The sequence below is a fragment of the Crocodylus porosus genome, unplaced genomic scaffold (assembly GCF_001723895.1).
Source record: "Crocodylus porosus isolate Cpor-Errol unplaced genomic scaffold, CroPor_comp1, whole genome shotgun sequence".
Taxonomy (NCBI): Eukaryota; Metazoa; Chordata; order Crocodylia; family Crocodylidae; genus Crocodylus; species Crocodylus porosus.
In genome coordinates this window covers 559,628-580,631 of record NW_017728945.1, presented here as the reverse complement: position 1 = coordinate 580,631, position 21,004 = coordinate 559,628, and the positions used below count along the sequence as shown (strand labels likewise).

The 21,004-nt window shown below is 53.2% G+C and overlaps 1 protein-coding gene across 16 annotated transcripts in view; it reads left to right on the top strand.

The window, feature by feature from the left end:
- Positions 1-21,004, top strand: part of PTPRS (protein tyrosine phosphatase, receptor type S) — a 162,744-nt gene that overhangs the window by 89,928 nt on the left and 51,812 nt on the right. For 10 of the 16 annotated variants that reach the window (XM_019550565.1, XM_019550554.1, XM_019550564.1 and 7 more), the window contains 5 exons: positions 116-127; positions 12,754-13,023; positions 14,890-15,471; positions 16,451-16,584; positions 16,782-16,926. In XM_019550565.1, the coding sequence (XP_019406110.1) occupies positions 116-127; positions 12,754-13,023; positions 14,890-15,471; positions 16,451-16,584; positions 16,782-16,926 (1,143 nt within the window). The remainder of the gene's footprint in view (positions 1-115; positions 128-12,753; positions 13,024-14,889; positions 15,472-16,450; positions 16,585-16,781; positions 16,927-21,004) is intronic. The other 6 variants (XM_019550566.1, XM_019550560.1, XM_019550558.1 and 3 more) reach the window with 1 other exon arrangement.

Sequence of the window (21,004 nt, the reverse complement as noted above, 5' to 3'; positions counted from 1 at the left end):
AATTTGCAGCTGACAGCCTTGAGAAGGCCTTTTTTTACTCTCTCTGTGTTTCCCCTATTTTTCTCTTCTCCTCATGTCATTGTGTTCCGCATCAAACCCCCTTAACATCCCTCAGAGCTACGAGAAGGTTGGTGTGGTTTTTTTCTTTTTTACTTTCTTTACCCACATTTTTACATTCTTAAGAGAAAAAAAAAAAATTAAAAAAAAAAAAAAAAAAAAAAAGAAAAAGCAAGAAATCTTTAAGATGAGCGAGACCCGCCCGTTCCCGGGTCTCGCCGAGATGAGTTGAGTTGCATTGTGGGCCTCTCTATGCATCCTTTGGTAATGTTGCTGAGTTCTTGCACTTTTTTGTCGTCATGGTTACCTTGCCGTTTGGACATTGGGCCTGGTGCATGAAAGGAGAATGTAACGATCTTCTTTGCATGCCACTCTTTTCAATTAGTTCTTTTTTTGGTTTTTGGTTTGTTTTTTTTTTGGTTTCCTATATAGATAAATATATATGACATTTATTTTCCAGTTCTGGTTTCTTTCGAGTGGATTTGTTTTTGGTTTCTCCTTTTGGATTTTTTGCTTTTTCTTGATTTTCCTCTTTCGGTTCGGATTGATTATGCTGTGCTGCAATTTATTCCAAACGCATTGTGAGAAGCCAGTGTTCCTGCCCCCGTTGGTAACTGAACTCCCTGACCCCCCCTCGGAGGAAAGGAGTCACACAGCTCTAACTCCTGGCGGTGGAAGCGCTGTAACGGGGGGCCACCTTTGTTTTTGGGGAGGGGGAGGCAAGAGTAGGAAACCCTGGGTGGTGGTGCCGATGGATCTCGCTCTCTCTCTCGCATCATTTCACTAGAACAACCTATTCTCTGTCGTCCCCGGACCATAGACCCCGCACCCAAAATAGGACCCGATTCCTACTCCAAGGGCCTTGCCATTATACACCCTCCTCATTTCCCACTGACGATGCCCTAGAGTCCCTCCACATAGGAGCTAGTACCTGCAGCCCAAGACGGAGAGATCAACCCTGCTGAGCTCTTGCCTTCGACGCACGCACGGGGTGGTGGCTCTCATCAGAGACGCGCGCCACCCTTGTTCGCCGAGGACCCCACTATGCCAAGGCAAGCAGGGCTGTCCGCTGGGGGGGTGGCCAGAGGTCATGGTTTCACCCCTCGCCCACTTGTTTAACCAGCTCGTGCCTGGAGCTGACTTTCAGGACCGTGGACCTGACCCCAAGACGGAGAGATCCTCTTTCTCCAAAGGCACGTGGGCAGGCTGCACGGCAGAGGGACACTCCAGGGAGGCTGGCTTGACGAGTCTGGCCGCTCAGTCTCTGTTGTGAACCACAAGCCGTCCGCCGAGCGGCATATTCTGGTTGGAAAATGTTGTCCTGAGAGCCTTGCTCCCCTCCCCTGCATCCCCCCATTAATCCCTTACACATCCCCGTATAAGGGGATGCACACCCCCCGGCCAACCCGGGGAAGAGCGGGCTGGTAGGTTTTGTACTGTGCTATAATCCCCCGAGGCTTTGGCCTTTACCAACCAGACTGCTCTTCTCTCCCCTGTCCGTAGCTCCCCTCCCCACTAGGCCTTGTTCCACAATACCAGACCAGGCAGTGGCTTTCCTAGCGTACAGGTCTTAAAGCTGTGTGATTTTTTTTGAGAAATCCAGTGCAGTATGGACACAGTATCTGTCTCTCTCTTTCTCTCTCTCGTTCTCTCTCTCTTTCTCTCTGTTTGTCTTTCTCCTTCTCTTAAGATGCTGAGATTTCAGTGCTCGGACCCTCAGTGCTGGTAATTCCCCCCTCTTTTCCCTCCGACACCCATAGGTACAAGAATACCACTCAGAAATGCTGCGTTGTTGCCCACGTCTTTCTGAAGTGGCCAGCTGTGGCTCTTTCAATTCCAACCGTTGCCCCCCGCCACCTCCCAAAAACCAAAAAATCCACTATAAAAATATCTATTAAAAACAGCAGAGAGGGTAGAGCCTGAAATGAGAAGTCCCCATCCCACCTCCCTCCTCCCCAGGGCTACCAGCCCCTCTTACGATTGCCACTGATGCCAGAATTTGCCTTCATGAATAGGTGCATGAGTGTAAGGGCTTAGATGCGCTAAAAAGGGCTTTATACACTTTCTTTATGGATGTATTTATTTTGGTCTTGATAAAAATGTTTCTAATGTGCCCACCTGGCCCTGCCAAGGGTGGAATCGCTTGGCTGCGCTCCAGCGTGACAGGTTACGCAGACCCAAGGTGATCCGAGAAGCTCTTAGGCCTAAATCCTTTTTTAAGCTCCAGTAATAACAGCCATAAAATAAAGCTAAAAACGACGCGGGCGCCAGGCAGTGGAGTGAGGCTTGGCAAGTGCATCGGGGCAGGACATCTACCTAAAACCCAAACTCAGCGAGGGGCTAACAGGCTGGCCATGGAAATCGCTAAGTGAGGGTCTCTGGCCAGCATTAAGCGGGCGGTCAGATTTGATGGCCCTAGTGATCCAAGCCCGTGAACATCTGCTAAAGTCTCTGAGGAGATGCTCCTTCAGGCTCCTTCATGCGGAGAAAGCAGGATGCATTTCTGGAGGAGGCTCCGGGGAGGAAGTAGAGGCAGGGCTCCAGAAGGGCCTGGGATCACTGAAGAATATTTGGATATTCTGTGACTTAAAACCTGATTTTCAAAGGGTAGGCACTTAAAAGGCAGAGAGATTCAAAAGCGCCTAAGAGCGTCCATTGATTTGAGATTGCGGGGAGGGGGTCTGCCCTGCTACGGCACTTCTGAAAATCCCTGCAGATGCGGCTGCCTCCTTAGACACACATTTGGCCCTTAGTGACGGAGAATAAGGGGATGATCCGAAGCTCAGCAAAATCAATGGGGGTCTTTCCATTGATGTTGGTGGACTTTGTATCAGGCCTTCCACGTGCCCAAATTGGGATGATGGTGGGAGGGGAGGTTTTTTTGCAAGCCGAGTGCCTCTTCACCTTGCTGCTGATGGGGATCCCACCGTGCTGGAGCTTATCCTAGGGCAGCTGCAGGGGCAGTTTGGAAGCACGTCTGCAAGCTCAGGCGGGATGGGGAGAAAGAAGTCTTGGAGCTTGACAGTGTTTGGATCACGGCCGTATGGGCTGGAGCGCCCATTCGCCTTTGGGAGACAAACCCAGGGTAGACTGCGTCTGACGGCCACTTCCCCAAAGCATAACCGAGCCAAAAAGCAAAAGATCCCAGGCTCTGCCGGTTGATAACGTGCCTGAAGCCGAAGGGCCGTGCCTAACATAAAACAGAACAGATAGCCATTGTCCGCGGCCCAATCTAGATGAGGACATACGACAGACTGTCTCGATCCAAGCGGCCTCTTGTTTGGCTCGGGAAGGAGTATTACATGTCAGGATTTGAAGTCCCTCCAAGCCCTTTTCTTGTAAAACAATGATGAGGGAAGCCAGGTGGCACATCAGGGCGTGCCATGAGCAAGGCTTCAGCAACTCTGGACATGCGAAGCTATCACTGCTGCACTTCTGTGTCTTGGGAGAAGTTAATTGCTTAGCTCTGAGCATCTCCAAAAACTTCCCTAAGGCTTGGCAGCTGGTGGCCTCTTCAGCAGCTGCGGTGCCATAGGGGTAACCCCAGCCCTTTTCCCCTCACTCATCCTGTTGCTCTGCCCTTTGCAAGCCTGGTGCAACTGCAGGTGTTGAAAAGCGGCACAATGCATGCGTGTTTCCTCTGCTTCCAGCGTAAGTAGGGTAGGTGGTAGCAGAGCTGCAGCCCGGTCGCTGACACTAGGGGCTGGGCGCACCCTCTGCCAGGGTTATTTCTCTTTCCTGCCCAGAGCAGGGGTGTGGGGGGGGCTGGACCCGATGATCTCGCGAGGTCCCGTCCAGCCCTCAACTTCGGTGAATCCGTCCAGCCTTGCAATCTGGTTTTTGCTGAGAATGTTCCAAATATTCTTCAGGGTCCTAGGAAAAGACCAAGTTGCTCAGAGACTAAAGATGAAAGCAAGCCAGGGATTAAATAGGTAACAGTCACATTAAGGCCGTTTTAAAAAAACCGCTCGTTTCGGAGCTGGGTTGGACGCTCTGAAACCCAGCGTCGCTCGAGAAATACCATCTAACAAACGCATTAAACTAATTATAAATTAAAAAATAATCGCTGCCCCCTTTCGTAGAGAGGTGGGCAGGTTGGGGTCACGCACGACTCGAGTCAGCGAGAGCGGCCCGCAGCTACCGATGTCCCTCGATAGGCCTGGAGGATGCTGCTAAATCCCTGCGCTTCCAGTCAAGGCTCACAGGGAAATACGGCAGTTGTGCTCTAGAAGTGAAAGAGCAGCATCAGGGCGCGACTCTGGAGCAGGATGCTCATGCAGACTCTCAAATCCTGAGCATCTTAAGTCCATGCCATAATAGCATTAATATAATCCGGTTCCCATCCAGGGTGGAGGGGAAGGGAAGGTAGCGCCCCTCGAGAAGACCGCCACCTCATTGTAGACCCCCTTTCATGCCATCTTCCAGAATCCCATTAATGCTGGAATTCAGGGAGGGGGAATGACGATTAACATTGCTCTCGCAGGCCCGCCTAGCGCCTCCAAGGAAGGGGGAGCGCCCTGTACACGTTTGGGGTGTCCTCAGCTCTGAAATTCTAGAGTTAAAAAAAAAAAAAAAAAAAACCAAAAAACCAAAACAAAAAAAAGCAAACCACTGACTTTGCTGTGTTTCTGCAGAAGGATTTCTCAAGGGCACCAAGAACCGCAACTGGAAACAAAAACTCTATCTATAGAGGGCACTTTGCAGGAACACTGTGCTGTACTGATCTCGAAATCTCTGCCTGCCTGTGTCTCCTACACCTTTTGCATCGCTGTTCTCTTTGTTTTAGGGGAAAAAAATTAGATTACACCTTGTCAAATTAAAAAAAAAAAAAAAAAAAAGTGCGTCTAATATTACAGCAGCCGCAACAGCGCTGCTTGGAAATCAGTTGGGCTTAGACGACTTGCTATTCAATCATGTAAAAGGAAAAGAAAAATTAAAAAAGACCAGAGATGTTCAGCCAGCCTGTCACTCGACTGACACGTTATGAAAGTGGCAAAATAATCACGCTGATTGGGAAGGTAGCAATTGCAAATTTTTCCTCCGGTCCCAACCCAGATCACGGTCTGGTTTCCTTATTGGTGTCCTTTTCTTAATTTAGCACCAGCAGAAATTAGGCAGGAGATTGGGCAGGAGGAGGGGAGACTCCTTGTCCTCTGGAGGGACGGAGGTCGGAAATCCGAACCCAACCAGCCTCACCCCAGCAGAACAAACCTCCGATTTGGATTTGGAGAGGGAGAAGGGAGGGGAGAGGGGGACAGAGAGAGAGAAAGAGAGGGAGAGGCGGCTGCACGGAGAGCGCAGGGGGCAGGGAGAAGCGACCTTTTGGGAGGGGAGGACAGGTGTAATCTAAGCTTCACTAATAACGTAGAGGCTGCACATTATTTTGGCACCCTTTCCCTTACCCCGTCCTCATTTTGGAGTAAGACGGAATGACTCCTGTCTCGCCAAAATGGCCGATAATGTCCGCCTTCTCACCTCATTTGGAGCAGCGGCTTGCTGAGTGTCAAAATGTTAATGCCATTCGGTTTTGTTTGGTGCTTTTCACCAGTCACTTCATTTCTTTAATTTTCCTTTCACGAGTTTCTTTTCAATTTTTTTTTTTTTTTTTGTTCATTTCCTTGTTCCTTTGACTCGGTTTCATGTGAATCGGGGTTTGAAGTGACGGGTCCTTGTCTAGCGTGCCTTCCCAGTCTCCTTGCTTCGCCCTGTCCTAACGTTGCGCCCCTAAGCTAATCTGGAAGGGGGGTGGAAAGCGAAATCGGTGGGTTTCTTCCGTGCAAACTGATTGATCAGTCCTCAGACTTCTCTCACCGGTCCTGGGACCATGTTGTAAGGGCGGCTATTCCGGTGTTGCAAAACCCAACACGGATCTTCCAGAGTCTCTTCCAGCCAGGTCTGTATGTTCACCCCCTCGAAAATGTCGGTGTTGCCCCCCCTGGATCCTCAGGTTGTCTTTCTAACCTGGGAGGGCTGGGGGGGAGATTGGATCGTGACCACTTGAGGGCAATAATGAACTGAAAATACTGCTCACAGAACACAGCCCGGGGCAGTCTCCCTGCGTTCGGGAGAAGCAGCAAAGCCAGGCTTCACCTGCCCCATCAGAAGGTAAAAACTGTAGAGCTTGGTTTATTTGTGAAGTTTCTAGCGAATTTTAGGGTAAACGCAACTTTTTGAGGCACAGAAAGTTGACCTGATGGACAAGATCGCCCCTTTCCAACAAGCACGTTGGGAGGGTGGCATGGAGGGAGCCTCTCCAAAGAGCCAGAGTTGCAGGGCGCTGTTGGTGGGGAGCCGTATCCTTTTTTAAAAAGTGCTGGTGGTCATCGAAGCGGTGCATATGGGGGTGTGTGAGTGGTGGATGCCATGTAACTGGGCTTCTGGGGAGCCAACATCCATCCCAGGCATCCTCAGCGAGCTCAGGAAGGCTTGGATCCCAAGTCTCCATCTGTCTCCTACATCTACATAAAAGCAGTAGAGGTTTGACAGTGGTTTCAGACATTGGAAAGGGGCAGGGAGAGGCATCTGACTGTTACTGTTCACAGTGGGGAGCACCTCTAGGGACCCCAGTCATGGTAGGTGTTGCACAGACCCAAAACAAAGAGATTTTTCCCTGGCCCGCGAACCTTATAATAGTATAAAAGAGACGAATATAAATCTCAGCCCAACTGAGATTGTTCACCTTCCCCCGAAGGCCGTGCTCCCCTTGTGACACTGATCCTGCAAAACACTTGCAGAGCTAGCTGGTAGCAGCAGTAGCAGGTAGCTCCTGCGCCCTTGTTACTCAAAGCTGAATGGTTTTCGGATGGGGGTGATGGTCAGAGAAGTTGAGTGTAAACAGCATCATGGGGCAGAGCAATGGATGCCTATAGGGAAGACTGTGTTCCCCGTCTCTGCCTACCAGTCTGCTTGGGGAGGAGGAGAGAGAGGATGCTGTGCATTGTTTCCCCTTTTAGCTGCCTCCCACATGGGGACCAAGGATGTGGTTAGGTGTATGGTGCTGCACAGCCAGCAGGTAGGATAGTCCAGCCCTGGCTCCCACGTCCGTCCCAGCGGGTCGTACGCCTGGTGAGTGCAAGCCAGGAAAAGCCCTAACTTCTTCCTTTCTAAAGAAATTCAGACCGGCAATGAAAACGCATCCCCTAGCCCTCTCCCCCGCCAGCAGAACCCCTTTCTAAACCTGATCCACCTGGGTCCGGGTTGCCGTCAGCGTGGACCCCAAGGAGCTGCACCTGTCCTGCCGTGGTTTCTCATGGAGATGGTGCCTGAACCACACAGCGGCTTGGTACCGGGTCAGCGTTACCTTCTGGTTTCGCTGGAAGTAGCTCCTGCTGTTACCTTGCCACCCTGCTCTTTTATCATCCGTTGGGTTCAGTGACCCTCTCACATGGACTTCCCACTCCGTTCACTGCCGTCCAGGCCAGAGGCTCCTGTGGTTGAACAAGCAGGGCTGTCTGACAGCAAGAGCAGGGCACAAGCTTCCTGATGGCTGGGTTCAGCTGCTGGCCCTGGCGGGACAGCCCCCTGCTCCCTGGCTCTGCCCTTCGGGTAATAAATGACACTTGTAAAGCTCGGTGAGCATAGACCGGAAGAACGAGGCTAGTGTATATTTGTCCTGAACATAGTTTATGCCAAGGTGAGGCTCCTACATGCAGCTCAGCTTTGAGAAGGAAGGGGTGTGAAGATTGGAAGAAAGCTATCACTGCCTTAATGGTCTCTAGAAGACCCCCAGTTGCAGTTCCCCAGCCCCTTCTTTGCACAGAGGGATGTTCTTGCTTTCTTGGGGTTCGCTTCCCAAGCATGCAGGTGTCTCCAGTAGCAGAACCGGGGGCTTCCCATTGCATTTTTTTTCTGTCTGCGAATCCCTTCTTCCAGCCTGAGCGAGCTGCGAGAGCTCTCAATTCAGTCTCTCTGCGGCCGGTCAAGCTTTCTTCCCCAAGGCTCTGACCTAGAAGCTGACCTGGAGCATCGCAGTTTGTGCAATCTCATGTCAACACTCAAACAGTAGCAGGTCGGCTATTAAAATAAATAGCAGCAAGATGGTTTGGAGGAAGGCTCGCTTGCTGCCCAGGCCCTTAGCAGACCTATTGCAACGAGCCGCTGAGTGTTTCTCATTACGGGAAACTCTCTTGTCACTGCCCTGAGTCCTCCCAGGCCTGTGTGCAGGGACTCCCGTACTAATGCAGGTGGCACTCTCACTGCCCAGGCTCATGTGTGCATGCGTGTATGTGTGTGTCCTCGTGAAGCTTTTTTTAAACCAGGATACAGCCCCAGAAGGACTGCAGCTCCCAGCCATCTCTGCCCTTGCACTGCCAGCCTGCTTCTAAGGCGTCCCCTTCATAAGATTTCTCCTTGGCATCAGGACTTCCTCTTGGCCTTGTTTTTTGCAAAGCCTGGCAGCGCCGTTCCAGGAGCCGAGCGGCGATGCCAAACCGAGGCCCCAAAGGCCTGACCTGAAAACTGGAGCGATGGGGGGGTGTTTGCAGGGCCGGCGCAGGCTTGTGTTTTGTGAGCAGACGATCCCCATCTTCCCCCGTGCCAACGAGCAAGCCGGCGGTAGGGTTGGTTCCCTTCAGACTCCGATTCTCAGCACTCTGCTGCCCATTGAACAATGCTTTTCAGTTGTTGAAATTCTGGTTTGTTCTTTTCCTTCCTTTTTTTCCGTTGGTTTTCTGTTAATTAACTTCCGTTTGAATTAACGTGTCTTGTTCTGTTTCCATGACAACTCCGTGTTTGCATCCCACTTTGCCGTTGTTTGTTGCTGTTGATGCTGTTTGCTGACCGGATCTTGTCCGTCAGTGTATGTCTCCCCATTTCTCCTCGCCTTCCCCTACCCCTCCTCCCCCAGGAAGTTACGTATCAGCCCCCTCCTCAGGAGACTCATCCCTCCCCAGATCTGTCTGCATGTGACCCCCACTTGTTTCTTTTCAAGTTCTCTTCATCTTGTCTCAGATGTGACTAGCGCAGTCTTCACGTGGCTCCATTTTCTGAAACGCTGCCGGCGTCGGGGGAATGGCTGGGCTTCGGCTCCCATCAAAGCTGAGAAACCCGGCCGCAGCGGAAAGAAGGATGGGACCGGTAGCCGGGGCACGTCCTGCAGGGCCCAGCGCCGCCCTCGCACACGTGGCCGTGTCGGCCCCAGGGGAAACTCCTGCCAGTGTACCCCAGCCAGATACCTGTCCCATCTGCCCCCAGCCACTGCTGGCACACTCGCTTCTCCTCGACCCTGGCCCAGCTGGGAAGAGGCCTTGCCTCTCCTCTTCAAAGTCACGGTGGTCAATGTGGCTGTGTCTTGGCCAACTTTCCCAGCCAGAGCCAGGGTCCGAGAGGGCTTATACACTCCCACCATCTCTCTGTGTCTAGGTAGGGACCCATCTCCAAGCACCAGTGTCTAGGTGAGGTTATGCCTCCTGTGCCGTATACCTTTCTCCATGGCATCAAGGTAGGGAGACGCATCCCCCACCCTTGTACCCAGGATCTCCCCTGCGTCAAGTCCCCTGAGGCTTTCTGCCTCCACGCTAAGGGCTGGTCCACAGGTGCTGCTTGAGGTGGAGATGCCGGCTTATGGGGTTGCCGGGGAAGGCAGAAGCTGCTTTTCCCATTGAATCCCATCACAGGGGAGCAGTTTCTGACCTTTCAGTTGTGAAGGGAGGTGGGTAAAGGGTGACTGTCATTAGCCAATGGCAATGGCACTGTGGAGGGAGCCCAGCAAGCGGTTTCTGATGGTTATTATGGCGTGGGCTGAGACTGAGCAACTGTTCAGCAGAGGTTCTCACTGGGTGCGTCTACACATGCGCAGTAACCAGAACTACCACACAGTATGGGCACATGTCTACGGGCACACACCTGTACTGCACAGTCAATATGGCAGCTGACTTGAGCGTAAATTTGAGACCCGCATCATGCAGGTATCAAATTTATGCCCATTTAGTTACCGAGCAATAACGCACGTGTAGCTGTTCCTGCCCAGGGCAGGGGGTCAGACTTGATGATCTGTTCAGGTCTCTTCTGACCCCAAAACTGTGAAACTACTGCCCAGTTACACTAACTTTAGTCTAACTTTAGACTAACTTTAGTCCCAAGTCAGTCCACACAGCGTTAATGCGCTTTAACGCCTGCACGTGTAGACGGCCTGTTCCCGGTTATTGCGCAGTAACTGACCGTGCAGTAAATTTAAGCCAGTGTAAATGCACATGTAGACACTCCCAGTGTCTCTCTTGTTGGATGCAACAGCCTGGTCCAAATTCTGTTCCTAAATCACAGAGTCATAGGGAAGTTGGCCTGGAAGGGACCTCTATAGGTCATCTAGTCCAACTCCGTGCCTGAGGCAGGATCAACCCTATCCAAACCATCCTAGAGAAATCCATTATCCAACCTCTTAGCAAAACTACAGTCAGTCTTTCCTCCCAGCCCCATGCAACCAGCCAAGCCCAGAAATATGGGAACTAGCCATAGTATAGCAAAGGAATAGGGGCGGTGTTAGACACCCCTAACAAATGAACACTTAGGAGTATGAAGCAGGTGGGCGCATGCTACCTGCATGGATGGCAGTACTGCAAACATGGAGAGGAGGGCTCTCCAGTCAGACTGGGACCTGGCTCTGCTCCCCACTGCCAGCGCGGGAAGGTGGTAGTTCACTGAAGCCTTGTTCATCCTCCCCAGGGCAGGGCAGGCCGTGGTTCTGCAGTCATTCCCCTCAGAAGAGAGAGCCTTCCCCAGCAGCATCCCTGTTCTCGACACCTTGCTCGGTGTTTGAGACGCGTGGCCGCGCAGCTTCTGCGGCGGTGCTGCTCTCAGCACCCAGGCCAACTTCCAGCCAGATCAGGTGTGTCCACACAAGCTGCACTTGCACCTTTGACTGCAGTGGCACACCAACCTGCAGGCTCAGTGAAATAATGGGGGGCGCCTAGCACAGGTGGGGGCTCAGGGAGACCCGGGGATCGTGCTGGCTGTGCTGGTAACAGCCGGTGTGGATCCCTTCTAGAAGCCAGGAGCCGAGTTAGTCTCTCACTTGGGCTTTCTCACTCGTCCCTTCTCCTTACTTGGTCCGCTAGGAAAGCCCCCGCCTCGTCCCTCCATCCAGTCCCAGTCCCTTCAGAAAATGGAGCCACAGAAACGGCGCTCTCTCCTTTGCGTCCATGTTCTTATCGTGTAAGGTCTGGAAGCTGCATCCACCTCTCTGCTAAGGAGATGCACAGAACATGTCACTGTTTTCTCAACGTTCAAGTTTCATTACCTCGTTTTTCTTATTATTATTAATTCTATTCTATTTATTATTCCGCCAGGGCTGAGATGTGACAATGTGAGCCACCACATTGGGTCACATCAGCTAGAAAAAGTATGCAGCATTAAAGTGGGTTTCCCCCTCCCCATCCCCCTCTCTCTTTCTCTCTCTCTCTCTCTCTCTCTCTCTCTCCCTCTCTCCCCCGTCCTCTTCCTCCTTGTCTTCCTCTCTCTCTTTTTCTCCACTATTCATGTGGGCATTTGCTAGCAGCCCATAAATTATATTCCTCTGCATTTTCCTATCTCTCTGTCCCTGTCCCTGTCTCTCTCTCTCTCTCTCTCTCTCTCTCTCTCTTTCTCGCTCTCTCTTTCTCTCTCTTTTTTACCTATTTTGCATGATGTTTGTGACTCTGAGAGCTGCATCTATCGATGGAACCGTGTCAGATCTTAAAGAGGCTTCGTTAGGGTTTCTATACCCGAAAACCACAAAAATTTCATTAGAGTTTCTCATCTTTTCCGCTGTCGCTCCAGGGGGGGCTGCCTCCTCCTGGACGGTTCGCACACATTCACAAACATGAACTAAATTGTAGCCTGCTCTGGGGACCCCGTCTCCCCCTCTCTTTGCCTTGCAGGTGGCGTCTGGAGATTGGGGAAGGATCTCTTTTTCGTCTTCTGCATCTCTCCCTGAATCCTCCCCCCTCTCCAGGTCTCCACCGATTGAAGGCCTTTCCAACAAAGACAGATTCGTGGAAGCTGCTTCTTCCCCCTCCCTACCCAATTCCCCACCACCACCACCTCCTCCTTCTCCGTTTCCCTCCACGCCTGCTGGAAACGGGAGCCCGCTGGTGTGAGAGCGGTCCTGTCCCAGGGCACCAACCCCTTTGGAGAAGGGAGGCGCTTGCAAGGAAAACTCGGTGGTGGGGGTCGTCCCGGATTTCCGTGGGAGGAGGTGGAAGGGACGAATCGGACCCAAAAGACAAGGGGAGGAGCAGGCATTTGGGGACATGGAGCGGGGAGCTGGGGCCCCGGAAGCTGTGGAGGAGACTTTTCGATGCGCATAAAGCCAGCTCTTGTCAGTAAAGATGAGAAATTGCTAATAAATTTTTGTGTATTTATCTGTGCTGTGATGGGTCTAATCTTGATCAATGGAACCCTGTTGCTATGAAATATCGCTTTATGTCTATATTCTATATATTGTTTGTGAAGTAACATTTATTTGAAGTTTGATTTTTTTTTGGTTTGGTTTTTGATTTGTTTGTTTTTTTTCTATTGGTTTCATTTTGTTTTTTTAATGAAGGAAAAATATCGTAACCACAACCCCCATCTATATTTAAATTATCTTCTGCTCTTTTTTTCTTTTTCTCCCCTTTTTGTCTTTCTTTTCTTTTCTTTCTTTCTTTTCTTCTTTTTTCTTTTTTTTCCCCCCCCCTTTCCGTTTTATTTTTTTTCTGTTACCTCTGTGCGTCTCATCCGCAGTTCGCCGGGTGGCCCCGCGCTTCTCCATCCTGCCCGTCAGCCACGAAATCATGCCCGGGGGCAACGTCAACATCACCTGCGTGGCAGTGGGTTCGCCCATGCCCTATGTAAAATGGATGCAGGGCGCAGAGGACCTGACGCCAGAAGATGACATGCCGGTGGGCCGCAATGTCCTAGAGCTCACCGATGTCAAGGACTCGGCCAACTATACCTGCGTGGCCATGTCCAGCCTGGGAGTCATAGAGGCTGTGGCCCAGATCACGGTGAAATGTAAGAGAGTGTGAGCATGCGTGTGCGAGTGAATGTGTAGCTTCTGTGAAGATGCATGTGTGTGCATGGTCAGACATGTGAGCATGGGGGAATGTGCATGAATGAGCATGAGACTGCAGGACCTTGCATTTGGGCATGCCTTTAGGAACACGTGCGTGTGCACGAGATGAGAAATATGGTTGTATGACCATGCATGGGAGCGTGTGGAGGCATGGTCATGCATGTAGGCATGTGGTCACGCACGTACGTACGCGAGAGAAGTGATGAGCGTGGTGTGAGCATGTGGGGGCATGATTTCCAGGGACTGTGTGTGCAAGTCTAAGCCCACGTGAGCAAATAGTTGCGTGGGTGCATGGGCAGGAATGTGCACGCGCGCGTGTGTGTGTGTGTGTGTGTGTGTGTGTGTGTGTGCAGGCATGTGAGTGTGTTCGTGACTGTGATGTTCTAGTGCATGGGTGCCTGGGTATGCCCAGACACAAAGAAATCCCCAATAAATGGAAAGCCAAAGGCTTCGCCCACTTCCCATTGCTGGCTTGGGGCTTTCCCTGACTTTGGAGTTGCCTTTATTTGGGACGCTGAGGTTCAAACCCCTGCATATGCATTACCAGTGCTGGGACGTGGGGCTGGCTGGCCAATGTGTGGACATCTGCAAGCAGCCAAGGGACTTGCTCCCTGCTCTTGTTCCAGAGTTGGAGGAGTCAGAGCAGGCCCTGAGGACCTGCCTACTTCTAGCCTGTAGTCCGTCGCACTAGAGCCTAGTTCGGGTGTCTGGGAGAAGCATCCTCTGTTGCCCCAGCGAATGAGATCCAGCTTCAGGCTAGTGATCCTGAAGAGGAGGGCAGGTGATATCTTTAAGCAGGTCCTGATGTGCGGGTGGGGCACTACTGAACTCTGGGCTGAGCTGGTGTCTGCTCTGAGCACTGACACCTTCCATAAGGGTTTTGGGGATGGAGCTGGGAGTGGGGATGGAAAGAAAATAGATACCATTTTGTCAGAGCATCCAACTCAGGGAGTGCAGACAGGACAACAGGGTCCAGAGCTTGCCTATAAGGACAGCCCCTGGGCTAGAGTGCATCCTTGGAGAAAGGGTGGGTCTAGCGCATGGCCTGAAGAGCCAAAACAGGCCTATGCTCTTTCAGCTTTCTAGATGTAGAAAGAGCAACCTGCATGCCTAGAGCAGAGGTGTCAAACATACGACCTGCGGGCTGGATTTGGCCTGCAGAGCCTTTCTCTCCAGCCCGCTGGGCTACCAGAAGTTGGGCCCTTTGGCCCCATAGGTCATGACCATCAGCAGTGAACTTGGCTTGCCCACACTGCCACCGGACCTCGCACCACTCCTGCCCCTGCTGTACCCTGCTCTAGCCCCTGGGCCCCTGCCATCACCACCCTCGCCACTGCAGCAGCCCTCATGCCCCGGGCGGGATCCAGCCCCATCGTCCAGATCTGGCCGGGGCCCCCGGTGAATTTGACACCCCTGCTCTAGAGGAAGCCACGCAGTGGCTGCATGCCACCGATGCAGAGCGAGGCAGCAACTTGCACACGTAAGGGCAGCTAGCGATACAGAATGAGACGCTCCCCCCCGCTCTCCCGGAGCTGCGAGCGAAGCCCCAGCGCGGTGCGAGCTGGTGGATGCTCAGTTGAAGCCTGCGTTAATGATTCCAGATGTTTAGTTGAACGCTTTCTTTTGATGGAGCAGTTTAAGGAGGGTAATAAAGAGCGTAACTAGGTTCATAATATTTCAGCAGCACTTTACGGAACAGCCGCGCTGCGATCCATGTGCTGCTGACGGCTTGTGGGGCCCTAACAAGCCAATTAGGCACCGTTTTAGCATATGGTTTTAAAGCGACTGTTCTTCCCAATCCTCAGCACTCCCTAAGGCTCCTGGAACACCTATGGTAACAGAGACCACTGCAACAAGCATCACCATCACGTGGGACTCCGGGAACCCCGATCCCGTGTCCTACTACGTCATCGAGTACAAGTCTAAGAGCCAGGACGGCCCTTACCAGATCAAAGAGGATATCACCACCACCCGCTACAGCATCGGGGGACTCAGCCCCAACTCGGAGTATGAGATCTGGGTGTCGGCCGTCAACAGCATTGGGCAGGGGCCTCCCAGCGAGTCTGTGGTGACCCGCACTGGGGAGCAGGCGCCGGCTAGCGCTCCTCGCAATGTCCAGGGACGCATGCTGAGCAGCAACACCATGATCATCCAGTGGGAAGAGCCAGTGGAGCCCAATGGGCAGATTCGCGGCTACCGGGTGTATTACACCATGGAGCCGGATCAGCCCGTCAGCAACTGGCAGAAGCACAACATGGACGACAGCCTCTTGACCACAGTGGGCAGCCTCCTGGAGGACGAAACCTACACCGTCCGGGTCCTGGCCTTCACGTCCGTGGGAGATGGGCCTCTCTCTGACCCCATCCAGGTTAAAACACAGCAAGGAGGTGAGTTCAGACCCCGCATAGGCACAGACGCACCGAGCTGCGGTAGATGCTTCCTGGAGGGAGGGGTGGCTAGCTGACTCGCGGTGTAGCAAGGCTGTTATGCCCGTGGCTGTCCCCAGAGCGTCTCCCTTTTGCAGGACATCTATGGTTTGAATAGCAGCAACTGTGCAGGGAGGACAGTCTTGGGTAGTGGTTGGAACAGAGGACCTGGGCATGAGGACTCCTGAGTCCTGTCTAGTAGGCAAGTAGAAGACAGGAGTCTGTTTTCTCCTTGACCGTGGCGTCTCGGTGTCTCGGTTTCTCCGCCTCTAAGGCTGTGGTGAAGCTTAGGTGGCATCCCCCAAACACTCTGCGATCCGGAGAGCTGTAGGTGTCTGCCTCTTGGCCAGGGTAAAAAACACCTGCTCTGGTGGATGCCTGGTAGAGGTTTTAGGCCAAGTGGGAATTGGGTTTCCCCATGTGCGAGATGCCGGCCAGAATGCCCTTTCCTATGTAGGGCACTGGATGAAAGGAAGGGTTTGTTCTTCCCTTCCTGCAATGGATCATTTTTCCTCCCCTTGTAATTGGGAGCTTGCTTCCAGGCTTGAATCCACAGGCCTTTGTATAGTGGAGAAGGGAATTTGCTCTCCCAACAAAAGGGCCTTAGCCCTGTGCCGGTCACGTGGGGGTGGAGAACTCTAGCTCTTGGCAGGGGGGCCTAATGGAAAGAGCTGCATCCTGCCCCGGGCTGACGGACCCCATGAGTCCAGGAGACCTCTTTGGTCTGCAAGTCCTCTAGACCAGCCACTCTCATGGCCCTGCTGGGTGAATAAAGACCCTCGCGGGTGACTTCGCACGCCAGCAGTCTCCTGCGGACACACCTTGAAGGAGAGGTGGGAATCTTTTAAAGGGCCAAGTCAACCAGGTCCCCATCTATCTCCCTTCTCCTCCTCTGCCCTCTCCTTCCCTGCCCTGCGGGTGCCTCTTCTGCCGGCCTCAGTTCCTGGGCAGCCGATGAATTTCCGAGCAGAAGCTAAGACCGAGACCAGCATCCTGCTCTCGTGGAGCCCTCCCCGTCAGGAGATCATAGTGAAGTATGACCTCCTCTTCCGGGAAGGAGACCACAGCAGGGAGGTAAGTCTTCAGAGGACCTCGTGCGGTGCCGGACGACCCCCCGTGCCTCGTTACCCTTGGGACATCAATGCCCCTCTGTCCGCGGAGGGACTGCAGGAGAGCTGGGGGAAGCAGAGCCCTTTTATTTCGGGGTGTCTCTGCTGCTGCTGCTCCTTGTTTCTTGGTTTTATTTCCTCTTCCCCCTTGCCCACATCCAGGTGTCGAGGACCTTCGATCCCGCAACCTCGTTCATGGTGGAAAACCTGAAGCCCAACACTGAGTATGTCTTCCGGCTGGCTGCCCGCTCAGATCTGGGCCTGGGGGCCTTCACCCCGGAGGTCCGGGAGCGCACCCTGCAGTCTAGTAGGTGTCTCTCCTTTCCCACCCTTCTCTGACGGGAAGGCAGTCAGGGAGCCAGAGATGGTGGGCGCAGGGGTATGGACCTGGGGGTCCGCGAGCTATACGTGGCACCGTTCCCTCAGCAGAGGATGAAGCATCTAGAGTTACTTGTGGGGAAGAGAGGGCGAGTTGGAGGACCCCCGTTTCTCGGAGGGTGCAAGTTGGCACCGTGCGCTTGAGAGCGGGAGACGCGAGCAGCTCGCTGGAGCGAGCTGAGCACGTCCCATGGGCCCCTGACGCTGAACATGCTCAGTGAGGATGGCTTCCCACCACCCCCGTGGGGCTATCTGTGGTCTGGTTCGTTAACAAGCAGGAGCTCACGGCTCGGGGTCGGGGCGGGGGGCGCAGAGGGACGCAGCTCGCTTTGAAAGCACTCTCAGCAAGAGGTTTGTGAGTGGCAGGGCGGGGGATAAAAGGCGGCGATTAATAAAACCAACATTGTCGTCGGTCTCGGGGAAAGCAGCCCCCACCCCATTGCTCATAAACGACTTCATAGCCCGCGGGAACACGGCCTGCTCCCCGGAGCCAGTGCTGCAGACGGGCCATGGCATGCTTGAAGGGGGGTTGCTAACGACACGGGGGCAGAGCGTACGTCACCAAAACGTGCTGGTTTTAGTTTAATGGATTGTCTCCCTTCGCTGTTGCCCTGGGGATGGCCAACCCTGGACGGCAATATTTCAACCTGGGCTTTTCACAGATCTTTGCTTTTAAACGAGGTGTTTTTTTTTCACTGCATGAGTGGCTGTGGCAGCTGTTCTTTGTGTTTTCTGTCTCCTCTCATCTCTACTAAATCACTCGGCCGCAGTTAGGAGTTAGCCGCGAGCAAAACTAACTCAGGACTGGCTCTGGCCAGCGTGAGGAGAGAGAGCGAGAGAGAGCGCTCCCATCTCTCCGAGTCCTTAACAAGCGGGAGCTGCAGCCCGACGGCTGGGCGGCCTGCCTTGCCTTCCTGTGCCGAGTGTTGCTTCCTTCCCCCTCTCCTGCAAGTGGGAAGAAAAGGAGCATCTGGGTCTCTGCCTCGGACGAAATTTCTCACTGGGGCTTGCTCGGGTCTCCAGTCCGTTCAGAGATGATTTCCGGTACTCCTTCTAATGTTTTAAAATATAGACAACCTATAACCCCCTCCAAAACAACCAACAACAACCCGACTTTTCTTGAATTTGCGACTCTGCTGGTTGTGGCTCTGACCGAGGTTGACACCATTAGAGGGAGTCGGCACTGAGAAATAATGAGTGAATGGTAAAAAGACAGGCATCGAAACTTTTCCTAACTCGTCTTTGGTTTTGCAAGAGCTTCTGGGAGCCGTGGGGAGGGATGGAGAGGGGAGAAGATTTCAAACCTGTGCTTTCTGGTTGAGTACATGCAGGTTGGGGGGGGGGAGGGGGACACTGGCTCTAGGGGTTAGGAGGTTTCCCCTAAAGGGTGACGAGGAGAGAGCATGGGGGAGGCGGGAATGGTTTTTATCCTGGCGCAAGCCCAGACCGAGGCCTAATTCGATTCTGTGTCGTTCGGCTGCATAGGCCCAGTTGTTAGCGACATGAATTTAATGCTCTTAAGAACCTCAGCTGGGAGCTGTCCGTATTTTGTAATGTGGTGAAACATTTTTTCCTGGCTGGCTGCTGGAGGAACGAGTCAAGTCTCCCCATCCGGGCGGCATTCTTCGGCTCGCAGATCTTCTGGCTCAGGACAGGCTTTTGTGTCTTCCTTCTGCAGCCCCTTTTCTGTTCAGCTCCTCCGTGGCCTGCTCCATGGCTCGTGCTCTCTCTCTTTCTCTCTGTCTCCTGTCCATCTGTCTGTCTGCTTGCCTGTGTTTCTGCCTGCATGCCCTTCCCTTCCAAGGCCTGCGAAGCCAGCTCCCTGATCTGTCTCTCTTTCTCTCTCTTGCCGGGCTGTTTCACGCCATGACTCCATCTCATCCTCGCATCCCTAGAGCCTTCCCACCCGTGGCCTGCTGTGGCGTTCTTCATCTTCCTCCCGGTCTCAGCTGCCATGCCCCTGCCCACGTAGCCAGCATCCCCCCTCCTGCATGTGCCCCTTGCACAGCCTCCTCTACATCTCTGCCAGGGTAGCTCTCCCGAGCATCATAACCAAAGTTAAAATCCATTAAACTAAAGGTAAAGTATCTTTTTCTTCTTGAAGTAGCTGGGTTTTAACTCTTCAAGTACCAGAGACGTGTGTGCGGAGGAAACGGTGCCTTTGGCAACCTAGCGGCAGAGCCCCTGGGGTTTCTCACCACTCTCTCCCATCAGAAATTTCTCGTGGTGTGCGTCATCAGGCAGGATGGACAGGGAGGAGGGTAGGCATGCAGGTTGCAAAGGAGCCGGGGAGGGATTTCATTCTGTCTGCTCCTTCCTAAGAGGGGACGTTCCCCCTCCCAGTTGCTCTGATCCTTCTCCTCTCGTCCCAAGAGAGTCATGAGTGCAATAAATCGATCCAAAGTCTGTGGTACCTAAAGGGTTAAAAACGTTGTCCTGTACGAGGTCAGTAAGGGTCATTCTTGTGGCTTGGACAGTCAACTTAAAGCATGTAAAAGATGCAGTTCAGGTGAGTACTGGCTGGTCTCAAGCAGATTCACAAATACAGTCCACCCTGTTGCTGCCACCTCCTCCGCACGCACAGCATCCCACGGTGGGCGCTCACGCGGGAGGTGTGGATGGGGCTGCTAGCAATAAAAAAGGCTTTATGGCGAGCCCGTGAGCTCTTCCGCCCAGGATCCTAGCGCAGCCAAGGGATCTGGTGCAGAGGTAAATCCCACTGCCTCAGAGCCACGTTTTGGGTGCTGCTTTGCTCATCGCACGCAGCTCGCAGGGCCGAGGGGAGCACGCATCACTTGTGCCTTACACACGCGCACGCACTTGCTCAGTCTCGCACGCACGTGTCCAGTTTCATGCAGGTTGGGCTGGATTGTGAAGGAAACTCACAGTGCCATGAACTCCAAAGAGGCGTCTTCAGTTGCGGCCAGCCAGCACTTGGTGGCTGTTTTCATCCAGGTGCTGTGGTCAGTGCGAGCGGCGCGGGGCACGGGCACCTCTGGGCCCCCCTGCTCCCTTTTAACCAGAGAAAGTGCTGCAAACGCAACCGAAAGGAGGTCTCGCGCCGGGGCCACCCGGCAGGTCCTTGTGCTGGAGTGTAGAGGGTGAGTGAGTGAGCATCCCGGGCACAGCAGCTGCCAATGGAAACAGTGAACCCAAGTGCCGGCTGGAGCTCGGTGCTCTGCTTGCTGGGGCTTTCGTTAGGAGTTTCTGCAGCCTTAGGCTCAGGATGGAAAGGGTAGGTCGGGTCAGACCCTCTCTGCAGTGGGTTTCTCATCCCTTGTGGCTTCAGCTGGGCTGCTAAGGAGTGAAGGAAGTTTTGATGCCACCACCCCCGGGGCTGATTTTTAAGTGCAGAGGGGAGGTCATCGGAGGCATCTGGGGACTGCTTAGCCTTGCCAGCAGTAGAAAGGGTCTTAAATGCTTCTAACGCATGGAAGGGTGCAATGCACTGGCATACTTGCGCCATTCAGGCAAGGCAGGCGACGAGAGATGCGGGGACTGTTCGCACTGTCAACCCGCGCTCTGGGCTGGGTATCGTCATCTTGCCCAAGACAGGACAGATCAGGGACAAGTGTTCTCATGACCGACATCCGGGGGCCATGGGGCGCTGGTGGGAATAGCCTAGAGCAGAGGAGCTGGTGACAGTCAGGACTGAACAGCCTCCAAAAAAGCAAACTACGTGCAGAAACCCACCAGGAGCAGCGGTCTGGCCTTGTAGCTCAGTTTCTCTTGTTCTCTCGTAAGAAAGTCTTATAAGTTAGCAGTTGAAGCATGGAAGGTAGGTACAGAGCCTGGGAATGTCCCCAAAGGAGCCGCTTGGTAGAGCGCTGGTGTTTTATTCTGATTTCCTTTTTGATGGATCTTTCGTTTGAAATTAATGACTTGATTTATTTTGGTTTTTTTTGTTTTCAAGTCTGTTGCTTTGGTTGATTGTTTGACATGCTCTGCATTATTTTGCGTGGCTAGCCAGGTCTGGGAGACCGGGACCCGACCCCCACCCACCCTCC